Source organism: Spermophilus citellus, assembly GCF_964194105.1.
Source record: "Spermophilus citellus genome assembly, chromosome: 4".
In the NCBI taxonomy this organism is placed as follows: domain Eukaryota; kingdom Metazoa; phylum Chordata; class Mammalia; order Rodentia; family Sciuridae; genus Spermophilus; species Spermophilus citellus.
Window position 1 is genome coordinate 184,927,613 of NC_138185.1, and position 19,757 is coordinate 184,947,369.

Genomic DNA, 19,757 nt, shown 5'->3' on the forward strand with positions numbered 1-19,757 from the left:
AGTTAAAATTATTTAATGAGAATATGATTTTGGAAAATGAAGATAGATTACTTCTAATACAGAATCCCTTCAAGTAATTGTGGCATCCACAGCTATTTTCAGGTTTTTCTCTGCTATTGATAAGTAATATGTGTAGACTGAGTGCTAAGGCATTTTCACTTGGTATATGTTATTGTCAAAATACTTAACAAAGAAAAAAACAATTGCCCAAGTGTGTTAGTGTTGCTGCACAGAAAAAATAATAAGTCAACCATGTTGGCACATACCTGTAGTCTCGCTACATGAGAGGCTGAGACAGAAGGGTCCCTTCAGCCCAGTTCAAGGCCAACCTGAGCAACACAGTGAGATACCATCTTCAAAACAGAAGAAAAATAATTAAAGCTAATACATATTGAACATAATGTGTAGCACATATTCTAACTCATTTAATCCTCAAAGACAGATTTAAATGTCTAAAATCACAAAACTAGTAAATGTACATATGTAATTTTTTAAAATATTTGTTTTTTTGGTTGTAATTGGATATAATACCTTTATTTTATTTTTACGTGATGCTGAGGATTGAACCCAGGGCCCCACACGTGCTAGGCGAGTGCTCCACCACTGAGCTACATCACCAGTGCTAGTACATATGTATTTGTTGGTGTCTGTACAATAGCTTTGGTAATTTGGGGCTCTTAGAATTATTTATAATTGGGCTGGGGATGTGGCTCAAGCGGTAGCGCGCTCGCCTGGCATGCGTGCGGCCCGGGTTCGATCCTCAGCACCACATACAAACAAAGATGTTGTGTCCGCCGAGAACTAAAAAATAAATATTAAAAAAATTCTCTCTCTCTCTCTCTCTCTCTCTCTCTCCCCCTCCCCCCTCTCTCACTCTCTCTTAAAAAAAAAAGAATTATTTATAATTCACATATTAAAACCTACAATATTTGTCAGGGTTTTTAACTTTGTCAATCAAAATTATCTATATCTGTTGTAGTCACAAAGAAAATTATTGCTACCAAGCTAAAGACAGCTTCTCACAGATACATAGAGCAGTCAGTATAATCTGTTCTAATAGATCATTTCTCTTTAGTTGATGGAACACATCAAGAACTTGATGAAGTCAGTCTACTTACTGCTATCACAGTATTTATTTTGTCTACCAGTCCAGAAGTAACTACCATCCCATGCCTTCAGAGGAGTTGCATTGAGAAATTTAAGGCTGCTCTTGAGATAAAAGATCCTATGGTAAGTGTCTTAGTAGAGAGATGTTTGTAAGGCTTTTACAAAACTTTTCTTTGTGATTTTTTTGGCTTCCAAGTATCAGACAACAGTTTTTTATTTTTAGATTTGATATTAATGCCTGTTCTTGGAAAACAAAGCCAAATAATACTGGTCTTTATTCCTCTACCCTAAGGGGGAGAAAGTGAGAAAATGATAAAAAGCAAAATTTGAAAGGGCATTTTAAAATTGATGTCACTCTAGAAATTTATTGATATAAAGATTTTATTGGGGGGCTGGGGATGTGGCTCAAGCAGTAGTGTGCTCGCCTGGCATGCGTGCCGCCCGGGTTCGATCCTCAGCACCACGTACAAACAAAGATGTTGTGTCCACCGAAAACTAAAAAATAAATATTAAAATTCTCTCTCTCTCTCTCTCTCCCTTCCTCCCTCCCTCCCTCCCTCTCTCTTTTAAAAAAAAAAAAAAATTTTATTGGATCTGGGGATATAGGGGATATAGCTCAGTTGGTAGAGTGCTTGCCTCACATGCCCAAGGCCTTGGGTTCAATTCATAGCACCACACACACACACACACACACACACACACACACACAATAGTTAGATAGATAGATAGATAGATAGATAGATAGATAGATAGATAGAGCAAGCTATAGAATAAGAGGCTTTTATAAGATATTTTGTAGCTTATAGTAGATTTCCTTTTTAAAATAGAGAGACTCTAGCATATGCCTTTAGGATTTTGATTGTGAAATAATAATTGTTGCAGAAACAATAAAACAAATTAATTCCATTCCTTTATGGCCATTTCATTTGCTAGATTAATTTTCCTTTTCCTTTATGTGCTACAAAATGAGTTTGTAGGGCTGGGGATATAGCTCAGTTGATAGAGTGCTTGGCTTACATGCACAAGGCCCTGGGTTCGATCCCCAGCACCAAAAAAAGAAAGAAAGAGTTGTAGCCCATACCCAAAAAGTACATTTATTCCCAAAGACATAGGAACCAAATTATCTCTCACTAAAAAAATGACTTATATATCTGATGTATAGTCATTTCTTGTTCTGTCCCATTTGTTGCTGCTGCCTGCAGGAGCTTTGTGTAGCCATCTCCAAGTGGTGGTTCTGACATGTGATGACACATAATTAGTGCAGTTTAGTCAGGGTTCCTTAAAGTCTTCAGACCATGACATTTGTACATCCAATGTATGTGATTTGTTTTTGGTCTATTCTTATTGTACTTTATGAAGAGTAAATTTTTTAAAATGAGCAAGAAAATGGGAACTAGAGAAAAGAAGAAAAACTCATAGTTATCCTCCCCTACCGCTTCTCACTCCACATTGTTACAGCTCTTCTTAGCATCAGGTTTGAACACTCTTATCAAAAACTTGGTCCTTATTCTCATGCCAATCCAATAATGAGGACATGTTTTTGAGAAAAAGGAAAAAGAAGGTTTTGTTTTGTTTTTTAAATGATTTTTTAAAATACACACACACATATATATACATATATATATATATATATTTAGGTGTTGATGGACCTTTATTTTATTCATTTATTTATATGCAGTGTTGAGAATCGAACTCAGTCCCTCACACCTGCTAGGCAAACACACTACCACTTAGTCACACTCCCAGCCCAAAAAAAAGAAGTTTATTGCTTTGCTGGCAAAGAGGCACAGGTGACTCCTGTCCCAGAGGCTGTGATTCTACCCACCATGGGGAACAGGGAGTTTTTAAAGAGGTGATTTGAAGGCTACATTCCATAAATTCTCTATTGGAGTTATAATTCACTTCTTCATTTGGAAGATAGTCATTTCTGAGATCTTCTGGTGCCATTCCCTAGTCTGCATTACTTCATACCTGTGATGGGTATGTGCTCAAGCACAGATTACTCTGCCTGGGATGGGGAAGAAAGGTAATCCTGTTTCCCCTGAGATTAAGGAAGGGGAGAGATTAGGGAGGAGCACAAAGAGAGAAAGAAAAAGAAACATTTTCTTTTGAAAATAAATTATAGGGCTGGGATGGTAGCTCAGTGGCAGAGCACTTGGCCTAGCATGTGTGAGGCACTGGGTTTGATTCTCAGCACCACAAATAAATAAACAAAATAAAAATCTATCAACAACTAAAAAATGTATATATATATTTTTTAAAAAGTTGCAGTAGCAAAGCAGCAAGGGCTATGTTCAAAGCATAAAAGTGGACCACTGTTACTATACTAGCTTTGCACAGTGGCAGTATTTTAGCCAAATGAGGTTATTTAAGGTGTGATTATTGCTAATTAAAAACTCTCCCCAAATTTCAATATCTGTTAATACTTGGACTTCCAAAATTAAAAGTAAATTAGAAATAAATTTAAATACTTCTGCAACTTTAATTTCAAGGAGTTTTTTTTTTCTTTTATTGGTGCATTATAATTATACACAATAGTGGAATTCATTTTAAGTACCAGGAGTCTTCAGAGATTTGTTTGTTTGTGTTAGGGACTTTTCTAAAATTTACAATTTATATTTTTCTTGTCTCTTTCCTCATTAGGTACAAGTCAAGACCTATCAGCTCCTCCATTCCATTTTTCAGTATCCAAATCCAGCTGTTTCCTACCCATACATTTATTCTTTAGCATCCTCTATTGTGGAAAAACTACAGGAAATAGACAAGAGAAAACCTGAAGATACTACTGAGCTTCAGATTTTTCAAGAAGGCATAAAGGTCTTGGAATCATTGATTATCATTGCTGAAGAACAGCATCGTAAGTGCCAGCATTCTGATATTTCAGAATTCCTCTAAAGTCAGAATTTCAATGTTATTTAAATTATAAAACATTCAGTTAGTCACATTAAGACAGGTGTTATATTAATCCCAGGTATTAATATTTTAGTAGTGATTTGGGAGAAGAGATGAGAAAAATTGTTTTCCTCCCTGCAAGAAAAATGTGGGAAGATCAAGTCCTTTTGCCACCTTGTACAATGAACATTTTTGTTTTCTGAACTTCTTTGTTTATTTTTTAGGCTCTCAGCTGGTGGCCTGCCTTCTGCCCATTCTCATTTCCTTCCTTTTGGATGAGAATGCCCTGGGATCAGCAACTTCAATAATGAGAAATCTACATGACTTTGCTTTGCAAAATCTCATGCAGATTGGGCCTCAGTATTCATCAGTTTTTAAAAATGTAATGGCTTCTTCTCCAGCCCTGAAAGCCCGCCTTGAGGCCGCTATTAAGGGCAATCAGGAAAGTATCAAAGTCAAGTTACCATCATCTAAACATACTAAGAACCCTGGAAATAATTCAAGCATCCAATTAAAGACCAATTTTCTCTGATGTTAATTGTTTTTGAAACAGTAAGCACCTTAATCTAATACTTGATTATTTCCTTTCCTTTGGGGACAAAAGTGAAATTTTAGACACAAGTGCACTTGGAGATCTAGTGGATTGTTTTAACTTAAATAGCTGTGACTTTGCAAAGTGACAGCAAACTTAACATTTTTTGTGGTTGTTTTTGTTTGTCTGGTTTTCCATTTCATAAGTGAATAGAATTGTTATAATTCTTGCCAGGAATTTCAAAAAAGTGCTAAAAAGGGGCTAGGGATATGGCTCACCTGGCATGCATGAGGCACTGGGTTCGATCCTCAGCACCACATAAAAATAAAATAAAGATATTGTGTCCACCTAAAGCTAAAAAATAAATATAAAAAAAAGTGCTAAAGAACTAAACAGTCCACTGCTTCAAAAATGAAATTAATTTCTTCTGTCAATCCATATACATGTGTTATGCTTAATTCTTGACAGATATAGATTCACTCTAGTATAAATTATCTGTACTTATATTATATCCCAGTTGCTAATTGAAAATTCTGCTTTATTCAGTAATAGTATTAAACTTTATTGGATTTGTCCAGGAAGATGAATGACTAAAGAGCTATTTAGAAATTTGTTTTTCAGTTATCCGATATATAATGATACAAATTAATTATAGCCCCAAAGTGTGACATAAAATCTGGTATCTACAAATAACAAGATCTCACATATTTTGGGTTAATGTGTATTGCATTCACAAAATGAAAGCTTTATTCATTTTAAATAGAATAGGGCCTGTCCACTGCACTATTTCTCACATGTATTTTCTGTGACCTTTGTTCCTAACAGTTTTTTTCATTTTCATTTTTGGCAAATGTTTATATTGATGAGTTTAATAAAGACTCTTATCTATATTGTATTTATTAGATCAATTATGGGTTTATATAAATGCCAAATTTAGTACAACAAATTTAGATCATCAGTGAATACAAGTATTTTTTTTTAACATGAAACATATTTTAATACAGAAAATAAACTAAATGATAAAGTATTGGTTGAAAAATATTTTTTAACTCTGTTCATGATAATTGATTCTCCTTCCACTTCACTGTTATTATACTGTGTGAATCAAACACTATGTCAAATAAAGCATTTCCCTGTTAAAAATTACAATCTGAAGTGATAGAGGCATGTGCAGAATTGAGAAACACTTTGATTCAAGGAAGAACAATGTGTGATGTACTCTATTTTATTATGTTTGTATATAAATGCTCTTGTAAATTGTTCAGAATGGAAGATTTGACAAATTCTAACACTACAATCAATTTTTCTAAATTACATAAATAAATCTACTTTTCTTTATACTTCTTGTATTTTAAATTATTTTATTCAGAAAAGATAACTATTTAATCTTACAGATTCCAGAAAAAAGTCAATACTACTGTTGCTGAAAGCTCCGTCCTTGTGCCCAATGCCAGTCCAATAAGGAGGACACAGTTTTGAGAAAAAGGAAAAAGAAGGTTTATTGCTTTGCTAGCAAAGGAGAAACATAGGGGACTCCTGTCCCAAAGGCTTTAATTCTGCCCATCAACAGGAACAGGGGACTTTTATAGAGGTGATTCATAGGCTACATTCCACAAGTTGTAATTCACTTGTCAGTTTGGGAGATAGTCATTTCTGCGATCTTCTGGTACCATCCCCAAAGTCTGGATTACTTCGTTCCTGTAGTGGATGTGAACTCAGGGACTGATAAATCTGCCTGGGATAGGGGAGAAAGCTAATCCTATTTCCTCTGAGATTAGGGAGAAAGAGAGATTAGGGAGGTACAGGGAGAAAGGAAGAGAAAGAAACATCCATTTTAAAAGTAAGTTGCAGTGGCAGAGCACCAAGGGTTATATTCAAAGCATAAAGTGGACCATTGTTACACTACAAAGTAAATAAGATCCCTTTATAATTTGGCCTTTTTTCTCAGAAGAGCCCTTTGGGGTATTCTTTGCAATTGTAACAGATTTGTTAATAGAGTATTGAAGTTAAATTTTACTTCTATAAAGTAAACCACCATTGGGCTGGGGATGTGGCTCAAGCGGTAGCGCGCTCGCCTGGCATGTGTGCGGCCCGGGTTCGATCCTCAGCACCACATACCAACAAAGATGTTGTGTCCGCCGAGAACTAAAAAATAAATATTAAAAAAAAATTCTCTCTCTCTCTCTCTAAAAAAAATAAATAAATAAATAAAAATAAAGTAAACCACCATCAACTCAAAGGAAACATTAATACACTTAAAATAATATACATATAAGCACTATAAATGGGTTACAGAGCTCAACAGAAGAAAGAGTTCCATGATACAGGCTGAGAAAATAACACTTGATGGAATAGATGCATAATAACCCAGGAATTTTTGTAATAATTTTGAAGGGAAGAATTCCCTTTATCCTTTTATTATAATTAGATTTGCATTATGAGGAAAGAAATTTAACCTTCAAACTAATCAACTGATAATATAAAACTGACAATGTGTGAATTAAATGTAGATGCCACAAAAATATGAAGTTAAACTGTTGAATCATGTCTGACAGTTTAAAGATTCATTACCTTGCACGGGCCACAGTCCTGAAGTTTCAAGTCTTATATGTATTTTCCCCAGAGCTCATTAATATTCATAACTGTAAAATCAGGGTAATTACATATAGTGCATCTTCTCCATCAATTGAATGTACTTTCCCTTTTACAAATAAGCTTGCTACCTTTACAGGACCTCAATTTATAAGAGAAATTTATCTCCACGTGCACTAGAAATAAAATTACCCAACTGCTGGCTGAATGGCAGTTGTCAGCTAGTTAGTGAATTGTGCCCATTGTTGATTTCTCAACTTTTTACCAATCTATTTAGCTAATGTCTGGACTTTCTATCTTTGAGGAAATGGGAAATTTTGTGTTGAGATTAATAGAGCTGAACTATATCCAGCACAGACCACAAACAGTCCCATATTGTGCAAATTCAAAGACATTAGCTTCTTTTTATTGCATTTTTCTTGTTTAGTACTCCTGTGCCATTTCATTGAGGAATTATAAAATGATTCCCCAAGGTTACTTATGGAAAATTTTTATTGATAGTCATTCTTAGTTTATATTCTTAGATTACTCTTCAAGTAGGCAGTGTATTGTTTTAAAAATAAACTTAGGGGCTGGGGTTATAGCTCAGTGGTAGAGTACTTGCCTAGCATGTGTGAGGCACTGGGTTCAAGTCTCAGCATCACATACAAATAAATAAAATAAAGCTCCATCAACAACTAAAAAAAATAAAAAATAAAAAAGCTTATTTTGGGGTTGGGGTTGTGGCTCAGCGGTAGAGCACGCGCCTAGCATGTGTGTGGCCCTGGGTTTGATCTTCAGCACCACATAAAAATAAATAAAGGTATTGTGTCCAACTACAACTAAAAAATAAATATTTTTTAAAAAATTAAAAAGGATTCTATTTTAAGAATCCTATATTTTTAAAAACTATTTTAGTTGTTGATGGATCTTTATTTATATGCAAATTTATTTATATGAGAATTTAACTCAGTACCTCACACATGCTAGTCTAGTGCTCTACCACTGAGCTATAACCCCAGCCCCAAGAATCCTATATTTTTAAGAAAATAAAGATCATTGCTACCAGTCAAAAACCGATATCGAGATGGGCACAATGGCACACATCTATAATCCCAGTGGTTTAGGAGGCTGAAGTAGGAGGATTGCAGGTTCAGGGTTGACCTCAGCAATTTACCAAGGCCCTAAGCAACAACTTAGCAAGACCCTATCTCAAAATTTTAAAAGGCTGGGGATGTGGCTCAGTGGGTTAAGTGCCCCTGGATTCAATTCCTAGTATCAAAACAACAACAATATTGAACAAAGTATGGTAGTACATACCATAATCCTGGCTACTGGAGAGGCTGAGGCAGGAGGATTGCAAATACAAGGCCAGCCTCAGCAATTTATTGAGACCCTGTCTCAAAAACAAGCTTGGGGGCTGGGGCTATAGCTCAGTAGTAGAGCACCTGGCTTGCACGTGTGAGGCATTGGGTTCAATCCTCAGCACCACATAAAAATAAATAAAGATAACTGTGTCCATCTACAACAACAACAACAAAAAAACAAGCTAGGAAGCTGGGCACCATGGAGCACACTTGTAATCTCAGCAATTCAGGAGGCTGAGGCAGGAGGATCACGAGTTCAAAGCCAGCCTCAGCAACAGCAAAGTACTCAAGCAACTCAGTGAGACCCTGTCTCTGAATAAAATACAAAATAGGCCTGGGGATGGGGCTCAGTGGTCAAGTGCCCCTGAGTTCAATCCCCAGTACAAAAAAAAAAAAAAAAGGCTAGTGATGTGACAGAGTGATAGAGCATCCCTAGGTTCAATCCCTAATATAAAGGTTGGGGGGGGGGGAGATATTGACAGTTGTTTTGCTTAACAAGATCAAAATTTTAAATCTTTTTTCTGAAAAACTACAGGCAAAAATATCTTTATAAGCGGAAATTTTATATAGAAAGACATATAAACACATATATACTTGCCAGAAATATCAGACTACTTTATAAAATATTTCCAAAAGAACAAAACAAGAAATTTTTAAAAGCAGTTTTAAGTATGCCAGGGACCCTGCAGGAACAGGTTTGTTAATGCAATTGTTGGAGGAAGTACCAGTGTCCTGAGAGGAAAATGTGTACAGCCAAAACTGAGGCTCTCTGGTAAACAATGAGACCTATGAACCCCAATATTTCTGTGTGGATACTTGGTTCTGATCTTGGTTAAGGAAGTTTGGGCCTGCTTTTATAATCGGATCTTGGAGCGCTGGAGCGCTTACCACTCCCTGAATTGCCAGGGCAACTGCCCTTCCCACATCCTTTCTGCCCTAGTGGTGTCAAGTATTAGCTAGACACACATCATCTAGGCCTTTGTTTAAACACAAAAGCTACTTAAAAATAGGTTTTCTAAATTATAGAATCGCTTTTCTTTCAGTGGTCAACAGACTCATTGTGAGTCAACACCCAATGAGAAGTGGTGAGACATGCACTTCCTAGTCTCCAGTCAGCTGTATTGTTACTGATGTTTGCTAAGGTTTTCATTCCAGATGCCTCTTTCCAATCACAATGTCACCACTCTGATTTCTCAACATTGTGAAAAAACTTTTTTGTAGAACCAGGGGTGGGTGGGTATGCCTATAATCCAAGCAACTCTGGAGACTGAGGCAGGAAGATCATAAGTCAAGGCCAGCCTCAGCAATGTAACAAGACCCTAGGCAACTTAGGACCTGTCTCAAAATATAAAACAAAAAGGGCTGGGGATATGGAACATTGGTTAAGCACCCCTGGGATTAGTTACATCCGCAATGGACTTTTCTCAAAATAAAATCACATTCACAGGTCCTAGGACTTGGATATATCTTTGGGGGACCAGCATCCAAAAACTAGAATGCTCTAAAATCCAAGCTCAGCATTGCAATGAATACACCAATATTTCTTATTCACTTGTATCATTTATGCTCATTACTCAAGCATATTTCAACTGAGATGTTCAAGAATTCAGTTATAAGCCAAGATAACTGGATAATCAAAAGTTGGACCCTTATTTCACACCATGTACAAAAGTTAGAATAGATTAAATACCTAAATGTAAACTTAAATTATAAAGCTCAGAGAGGAAAACAGATGTAAACCTCTATGACTTTGGATGTGACCAAAAGAAAAAAAAAATGTCAATAAATTGTGGAGGACCAGAAGGTAATGTAGAGGAACTAGGCAGCATCCCCCAACCCCTCCACAGCACAGAAAGGAAGTAGCAAAAGAATAGCTGGTCAGAGAGGAATCTGCATGAGATGGACATGGCACAATTGAGGTAATCACTCACTGTGTGCTTCTAATTATGTTATCTTGAAGGTGTAAATTTACACACATGGTGATAATGTTTATGAATTATTACTATTATTATTATTTTATTTGTTTATTTTTATGTGGTGCTGGGGATCGTGCTTGGCAAGCACTCTACCACCGAGCCACAACCCTGGCCTATTATTATTATTATGTTTTTGGTACCAGGAATTGAACCCAGAGGCACTTAACCACTGAGTCACATGCCCAGCCCTTTTATTTATTTATTTATTTATTTTCGAGTCAAGTTCTCACTAAGTTGCCTAGGGTCTTACTAAATTGCTGAGGCTGGCTTTGAATTTCCAATCCTTCTGCCTCAGCCTCCTGAGCAGCTGGGATTATAGACCTGCACCACCATGCCTAGCTAATAATAAAGTTTTCAAAAAAGAAAAAGAAAAGGCAATTACCCCTGGGTTTGAACCCCAGTACCAGGCCAAAACAAAGAAAAAGAAAAAAGACAACCACAAGTGTTGGGTAGGATGTGGAGAAATCAGAACCTTTGTATATTGCTGGTAAGAATTTAATTGTGCAGTTGCTTTGGAAAACAGTTTCTCAAAAGTTAAAGTTAAACATAATTATTATATGATTCAGCAATTCTACTCCTAGGTTTGAAAGAACTAAAAGCATTCACACAAAAACTTAAGTATGGGTATTTATAGTAGCATTATTCATAATAGCCAAGATGTAGAAACAATCCTAACATCCATCAACTGATGAATATGTAAATAAAATGTGCTGGGTGTGGTGGTATGCATCTGTAATTTCAGTGACTCTGGAAGCTGAGGTAAGAGGATTATAAATCTGAGGCCAGCCTCAGCAATTTAGGGAGACCCTGTCTCAGAAAATTTTAGAAAGGGCTTGGCATGTAGCTCAGGGGTAGCACTTGCCTACCATACATGAGGCCCTTCGTTTGAGCCCCAGCACCAAGAAAAAGAATGTAACTGCTAATAAATATAGGACTTCCTTTTGGAATAAAGAAAATATACTGGATTAAATGGTGCTGATTGCACAATTTTGTGAATATAACAAAGCTAGTGAGTAGTACACCTTAGTGTTTTTTTTTTTTTTTAACAGAGGTCTTTTATGGAATCATAAAAGTATCACAAGTTGGTTTTATAATCCAGGATATTGTTTGTATAGCTGGACAATTAGGGGTTTTTTGTTTGTTTGTTTGTTTTTTACTTGTTTTTTTAATGCTGGGCATCAAATCCAGGGCTTCATACATGCTAGGACAAGTGCTCTACCACTGAGCTACAGCTCCAAAGTGACTTAGATCCTATTTATCAATCTTTTCAGAGACAAATAGATACTATCCCAAAGTTTTCTGATATTCTTTTATTAACTGTTATGGCTTGCTGAATCAAAGCAGCTGAATTCAAAACAAGTTCTATGTCATTTCTTTCATGGAGTAACTCACCTTACTGAACTTGAGATCCTGAATGAGCAACACCTAGCCTCATCCAATTCTTGAAGATGTATTTGTCACTCATGGAATTTCAAAGTCAACAAGAGGCCCCGTCTCCTGAATAACAACTTTGATGGGGAAGTGAGCACACACAGACCTTGTAAGACACCCTTGACCATGTGCTGTGACTACAAACAGTGCGAATGATAGCCAATTCCCTTTTTCTTGTCAAGAAAACTAAGTTCCACAATAATATGACTCAAGTCCCTTAAGTCCCTCTGGAGCCCTTCACAATAATTGTCCTTTCAGAGTGATGTCAAATCTGGAATGTTGACAGTCTACTTGCTGAAAATTGTCTTCATCCTTGCCATAGATGCAGGAAAGGTGAATGGTACATATTTTATTTTGAATGGTATACTTTAAGGATTAATTTATGGCATGTAAATTTGTTTTGGTTTGAATTATATCTCCCAAAAAGAACAGGTTGAAGTCCTAACCCCCAGGACCTCAGAATGTGATCTTATTTGAAATAGTATTAGGTAGGAGTTCAGGGAGATCAACATAGCTGAGGCAGAGTACCAGAAAAATGCTATCTGAGGACAAGACAGGGAGATGAGCCATCATGTCCCTGTTTATAATAAGTCCCATTACTATGACAACTCCCACCACTGAGGACTTACTGCTCATGATAACTCCTGCCACAGTTTCAGTATTTTAAAATAACTAATGGGAGCAAATGGGATAAGGTCTTTAGTCAGGTCTGTAGGGGGAAGAGAACACCACAACTCAGCATGTAAGACAAGAAATTCCAGACCTTGGGCCTTGAGCTTATCTCACTCGGCCTACTCTACTCTACCTTACAGAGTGCTTCTTTCACCTCCACATCAATAAATCTGTACTTCAATCAGGGCACAGTGGAGTATGCCTGTAATTCCAGTGGCTGGGGTGGATGAGGCAGGGGATCGCGAGTTCAGAGCCAGCCTCAGCAAAAGTGAGGCACCAAGTAACTCAGTGAGACCCTGTATCTAAATAAAATACAAAATAGGGCTGAGGATGTGGCTCAGTGGCCGAGTGCCCTTGAGTTCAATTCCCCCACCCTCCACCAAAAAGAAACAAAAAAGTTCTGACTCAGCACAACTGACATAAGCTCCAACAATTTGCATTTTTTCCCAACCTTCGTTTCCCATCCCCCTTGCTTCCAATGGGTGGCCATGAGTCCATTCTTTAAGAACCATTCTCAAGTCAGCTCCCAGTCTAGCCTTCAGCCCAAAGCAGAACAGCTATGAGGCTGTGTGACCACTGCCTCCAGTAACACTGTGACAGGTATTTGAAAAGTAGGTCAACTCAGCCTCTGCTCCCCTGCATTTCTGGAGCTTAGTCAGAAGATCTGGTAACCTGTCTCTGGTCACTAGAAGGAAAAGGTGTGGTAGATAGAAGAGGAGGTACCTGGCTTCCATCTGGAGAGTGACACCCATCTTAATGAGTGTCAAAACACCTTAGTCACTTATATTTTGTTTATGGCTGCCTTTCCAAGTGCCATTTCCTTAGGCTCCATCTCAAATAGAAGACATTAAATGCCAAAGCACTACCCTACAAAAGGAATTGCCAAAGCTTGCCACAGTAAATAAGATTGTTGCTGGACCCTTGTTCCCAATAGCCATTTCTCCAGTTTTGATCTTCAGTAAGTCACGTATCCCTATGCCTGCCTGTTCCCTCGTTTGTATCATCCTATCCGTGAGAAGATTGCTTGCAACATGGAAGAGAACACAAGAGTGTCAATCTAAGTGATTATAAGGATCTATGCATAACACACTAATGTTTCCTAGCAATTTGTGCAACTTTATGATGAATTCAGTATCTAGGAGAGAATATTGGCAAGGCAAAAAGGGCAAATCTCAGATCTAGAAAGATAAAGAGTACCACTTGGAGCTCGGTTCTTTTGAAGACCATGAAAAACTTATGACTATGAATGTCAGATGATATCATTTTTCACTAAATGGTCGTTACCACATGGAGAGCTGTATCTCCAGGATTACCTTTCCTTCCTCGTCAGAGGAACTAGAATGCCCTCCTTTCTACCATGTTTTTCCTGAGGACAGGAAAGTAATACCTCCTTCTCTTTGGTATTTATACCCCATACCACATTCCTGTTACAATGTTGTTCAGTCAACCTGAACACATTGGTCTCTTCATCTTTCATAATCCTTCTGTTTACTCAACCACTTCTGTTATTACTCACTAAGCTTTCTGCCCCTTTCTTCACACTGTTCCATTCAGAGTCTAGAAGTAGAGACCTGATTTCACCACTAATTCATGATGACTCTGAGATCCATTGCTAATTAGGAATGATCACATCAGTGAAAAACATATCCTTGAACTCACAGAGCAACCACAACAGAACTGCAAGCACCTATTCTGTGCAAATTAAAGTTCTGTGTAAACTCACTGTGGGAATTAAAGTTCCCGCTTAGAGAATTAAACCCAATATGCAATAGATCTCGATTCTAATCCTAGATCTTCCACTGACAAATTGTGCTAGTTTGGGTAAGTGATCCTCCTGGGCCTTAGGTGCTTCTCTGCCAAAAAGCTGGGTACAAGCCAGGAGCCTGTAATCCCAGCAACTTGGTGGGCTGTGTCAAAAGGATCACTAGTTTAAGGTCAGCCTCAGCAATTTAGGGAAACTCTGCCTCAAATAAAAAATAAAAAGGACTGGGAACATAGCTTAATGGTAAAGTATCCTTGGGTTCAATCCTCAGTAATGGGAAGGGGAAAAAAAGAATACTTGGGTACCATGTGACCAACTATTTCGTTTTGCCTAGGATGCCTAGTTTTAGCACTGAAAGTTCTGGGTCTCAGGTAATTTCTCAGGACTAAGTAAGCCAGGGAGGCAGATAGCTAGTTCCCCTATTAAACAGGCTGAGATCCTTCCTGATTCTGAAAAATTGGGGTCTAAGTCTCAGGTGTTTTTCAAGGTGTGCTGACTGTATACACTACTGGAAAGCGTGGATTAAGTCACCAGGAGGGTGGCTGTATGCAAAGAACTTGGAAGGCATCCTTGCCTCCTGACCTCTGACTCACAGGGTGCTACAGGACCTCATTCCTAACATCTCACAGGAAAACATATCAGCTGAGAATGGTAGACTCAGACATGAGACATTCTTGGGTTTCCCAGTGGAAAAGAAATTTAAAAACAATTGACTAATGAGAAGAATTTGCAGCAAATGTTGAGGCTGCCAGCATTCTTGCAAGCGAGCCATGACCTTTTAAGCTACATTTACAACTGACAAGCTTCTTGGCCATTGTCCCAATGAAGGCTTCTTTCTCGGTTTAGACTGTATTCAAAACTGGCTTGGCAGTAAGGCTTTTAGCATCCTCAGATATAGATTTATTCCAGCACAGATCACATGAAATCAGCTTTCTAATAAAGGCCTTAAAAAACAAAAAAAGATAAACAGAGACCACAGTCATGGCTGGTGTTGACTATTGAACCTTTTGTCCTATTGTCATGCTGATCAAGAAAAACATTCTCAGATGACTTGAATCAAAGGGGAAAACAGTGAAACCCAAGGTCTTCAGCACATTTACCATACTGCAAGGACCTATTAGGCTGCCAGTTGACCCTGAGCTGACTCTGAAAAAGATGCAGTTTGCCATAGATTTATATTTAATTTAGAAGCAAACTTCATAATCACCTTGTGCATTTTCTGTGGGCCTGATTTTTCCTATTCCAATCTCATCTCATAGCATACATTTGGCCCAATTGGCTGCTTCTTAGTGATTTCTTTTTCAGCAGCTAGAGCCAAAATGCAACTCCAAATAATTATTGAGCAGTGATAGAATGCTCAAAAGAGCCAGATTAACACAAACTATTTAAGGAACTAAGTCACAAATCGAAGAACTTCCCTAACTCAGCAAATTAAGAAGCAGTTCTTTAAAGGCTTTTCCCACTTTTGGCCCATCAAAAATGCAGTAAAAAATCAAGTCAAACTGGTTCAAATACACAGTTAAAATCAAGTTAAACTGGTTTAGGAAGTATATCAAATAGTAATATTTTCCAACCAAGTGTACTCTTCTCTCTTTTCTGTGAGCTCAACTTTAGAATAATCTAGGCTATTTTTTAAAAAATATATATATATTTTTAGTTGTAGATGGACACAATTCATTCATTTATTTATCTTTTTGTGGTACTGAGGACCGAACCCAGGGCTTCAAACATGCTAGGTGAGCCACAAACCCAGCCCCCTAAGGCTATTTTTTTTTTTTTAAAGAGAGACTGAGAGAGGGGAGAGAGAGAGAGAGAGAGAGAGAGAGAGAGAGAGAGAGAGAGAGAGAGAATTTTTAATATTTATTTTTTAGTTCTCGGCGGACACAACATCTTTGTTGGTATGTGGTGCTGAGGATCGAACCCGGGCCGCACGCATGCCAGGCGAGCGCGCTACCGCTTGAGCCACATCCCCAGCCCCCTAAGGCTATTTTAACAAAGAAAATTTTAAGCCACAAGTTCATGAGTTAATTATCTAGAAACTAATTATGACTCAAATGAAGATTTTCCTGTTTACACATAACCAAGATGTAGAATCATAAATATCCACAGAAGGTATTTTTGGTGATACATGATCAACATGGGAAAGACAGGCTAAAAAAGAAGGCTCCAGGCATGTGACTGAATCCTTCAGTTGAAGGGTGTTCTGTTACCTAATGAACTGTGAAGAAATTAAGATATGTGTTCCTTTGCTTTGTACACCCAGGCAGGCAGCCAAGGTTCTCATAATTGGCAAGATTGGGCCACCTGCCCTGTCCCCTGGCCTTTGAGTTTGTTCACCTCTCATCTGTGGAGCTGGGGGAGGGGTGGGGAGAATTTCTAACTCCTTTAAACCCTGTCCTGAGTTTCTGACCAGTGGTTAGATGACTCCAAAGGGTTCCAGTTGAAGCCTGATTTAGCCCTATGTGTCTCAGGAACACCAAACCCATGGTTGAGTTTGTGCTGGCCAGACACAAGTCAGCTCTGACCTCCTCGAGGCTGTCCTCTGGGCAACCACTGTGTTCCAGGGACATTTAGCTCTGAAGGTGTACAAACTCTTCCCTATGTTTTCTTCCTGAAAGATGGAGAGTTTGTTGGAGTGTGTGAATTCATGAGAAAGGCTTATTTTTGTCCAGGACCACTTTGTGCTTTTAATAGTAAAGTTATGTTTATTAAACTGAGCTCTGACACTTGATACTCGGGGGTTCTGTATGCCACTTCATCCTGGTCTTATGAAGCAGTTGTGTTTCTTTAAGTCGTTCATCCTGAGGTTAGTTTGCACTTCCTACTTTGTTCCCCTCCAAATAGAGGGCTCCATTTTGTAAAGAGGGGAAACAAGCAAGGCTCGTGGCCACACTGACTGGAGATGAGGAGGTAAGAATCTATTACAACCAAAAAAATGGCATTTGTTCTGAGCCCAAAAGCTAGGAAGAGGGATGTGGTATTCCTGTGGCAAATAAACCTTAGAGCTCTAGGGTCTGGTACCAAAGAATAGTAAATATAAGGAATTGGATCTACACTTTGCCTCCTAAATAGGAACACATTTTTTTTTTTTTTTTTTAGTGTGATTCCAACATTTCCAGGAAAATTACACATTTTTTTTCTGGTCAGTGATTTGGCCTGTTTGGTCTGAAAGTCCTCCTGTTTCCTCTAGTTGACTAACAAAATTGGAGGTTACTGGAATTGATCGATACGAAGGCAGGGCTTAGCAACTGAACAGCAATAAGACAGACTGTGAAGCTCAGTAGTAGAGTAAATGTGATGCCCTGGCTTCAATACCCAGCACTGAGGCAAAAGGAAGAACATACAGAGAGGATTTCTCCTTCCCAAGAAATCAAGGCTTTTAAAAGTAGAATAGTCCTACAAAGAGAAAGAGAAAGGGGACTGGGGATGTGGCTCAAGCGGTAGCACGCTCGCCTGGCATGCATGCGGCCTGGGTTCGATCCTCAGCACCACATACAAATAAAGATGTTGTGTCCGCCGAAAAACTAAAAAAAAAATAGAAATATTTAAAAAAATTCTCATTCTAAAAAAAGAGAAAGAGAAAGGAACTGAATCCTCCTCTTAGCAGTGACTCTGGTCCCAAAGTTCAAGCTTTCTGAATCTTTTTTATGAAGAAGTAGGTTGAATAGTTTACCTTGACTTAAAGGACTTAGGTTTACTTATTTTTTAAAGTTTATTCTAGCTGTGCACTGTGACACATGCCTATGATCTCAGGAAGACCTCAAGTTCAAAACCTCAACTTAGCAAGACCCTGTCTCAAAATAAGATATAAAAAGGACTGAAGATGTAGCTCAGTGGGTAAGTGCCCATGGGTTCAATCCCCTCCCCTGTACCCATACTACTACTACTACTATTACTACTACTACTACCACTAATAATAAAGTTTATTCTATATTGACATTGTAGATTGAGTGGACTAACATGTAAAAATGCCCAACATATACTTTAATTGTATTAAAAAGGTTACAATACAGTGTATAACATAATCCTACTTATGATTTTAAATACGTTATACATATATTTGTATATAATTTTATATTCATTGAAGCACATATTTCTCTGTGTGTGTGTGTGTGTGTGTGTGTGTGTGTGTGTGTATGAGCCCCTGGGTTCAATCTCCAGTTCAAAAAAAAAAAAAAATCCAGAATTGGATCTGAAACTTGACCTTTTGATGATGGAAATGTTTGACTCCCCATTGGTCATTCAGCTACTGAAGCTTTTGCAAGAAGCATTAGAGTGCTAAGCCCTTCTACTGCTTCTGTATTTGAGTAAATTAGTGTGACCTTCATGTCTGGAAATGAGAACATGTCCATTGTGCTATTATAAACCATCATACATACACCCCATACACAAACTCTGTTTTTTTGTAGTGCTGGGGATTGAACCCAGGGCCTCGTGCATGCAAGGCAAGCACCTTGCCAAGTAAGCTATATCCCCAGCCCCAAAACACAAACTCTTTAATTTAGATGTTTAGATGTTTTTAAGGCACTTCCCATGGGATAACCAAGTGAGAAGATCCTTCTGGATTTGTCTCTTAGAGAAAGGAGGCCAGTCTGGTCCCAAGGTGACTCTAGTGTTTTCTAATTGCCCATCTCCCTTCCAGCTAGCCACTGAAAGACTGAGAGAGTTAAAAGGACTGGGGAGAGTCCATATTGTTGAGTCCTTTTAAATATATCCTCCTGTTTCTTTTCTTTTTTTTTTTAAACAGGGAGAGAGAGAGAGAGAATTTTAATATTTATTTATTTTTTTTAGTTTTTGGCGGACACAACATCCTTGTTTGTATGTGGTGCTGAGGATCGAACCCGGGCCACACGCATGCCTGGGGAGTGCGCTACCGCTTGAGCCACATCCCCAACCTGTATCTCCCTGTTTCTAAGGCATCAGTTTATCAGTTTCCTCTGTCTCTGGTTATTTATATAATGATAACCATTATTTGCATGAAGTGTGCTCAAGGTCCCTGGGAACCCTGTTGATTTAAGTGCTATTATCAAGGGAAGAGGCTCACACTCTGTCCCCTAGTTGCCAACAAACACAAGTTCAGAGCCAGGCTCATGACTGAAGAGAGTAGGGATTGGCACCCAGAAAGCTAGGGAGCACAAACCCAGAGCCCATAGCAGGGTCATTGGGTGAGGGAGGAAAGCCCAGCAGAAGCAGTTACCTTTGTCCCCACCTTAGACTCTAGAGGTTATTGGGAAAAGTCTCACAGAGGAAGTGACAAAATCACACACCTGCCCACTGAGCTATGCTAATGAGCCTGGCCCTTGTGTACCAGGCTTGAAGCTGGCAATAGGCCATTGTCCGCCCAACACACCAGCTTTTTTGGATCTATCTTTCAAGGACTCCAGATGATCGTAATCTGTTTTTGAACTGAGTTGTTAACTTGGGCAACAGAAAAAGTAACTGAGATC

At 38.2% G+C, this 19,757-nt stretch overlaps 2 protein-coding genes across 12 annotated transcripts in view; one reads left to right on the forward strand and one right to left on the reverse strand.

The window, feature by feature from the left end:
- Positions 1–4,564, forward strand: part of HEATR5A (HEAT repeat containing 5A) — a 126,740-nt gene extending 122,176 nt beyond the window's left edge. For 10 of the 11 annotated variants that reach the window (XM_081293446.1, XM_081293453.1, XM_081293454.1 and 7 more), the window contains 3 exons: positions 1,076–1,230; positions 3,751–3,964; positions 4,224–4,564. In XM_081293446.1, the coding sequence (XP_081149572.1) occupies positions 1,076–1,230; positions 3,751–3,964; positions 4,224–4,531 (677 nt within the window). In that variant the 3' untranslated portion in view covers positions 4,532–4,564. Of the gene's footprint in view, positions 1–1,075; positions 1,231–3,750; positions 3,965–4,223 lie in introns of those variants that run through there. The other variant, XR_014021884.1, reaches the window with a different exon arrangement.
- The window catches only part of AP4S1 (adaptor related protein complex 4 subunit sigma 1), a 263,488-nt gene that overhangs the window by 70,534 nt on the left and 173,197 nt on the right, over positions 1–19,757 (reverse strand). The gene's annotated exons all lie outside the window — the stretch shown is intronic.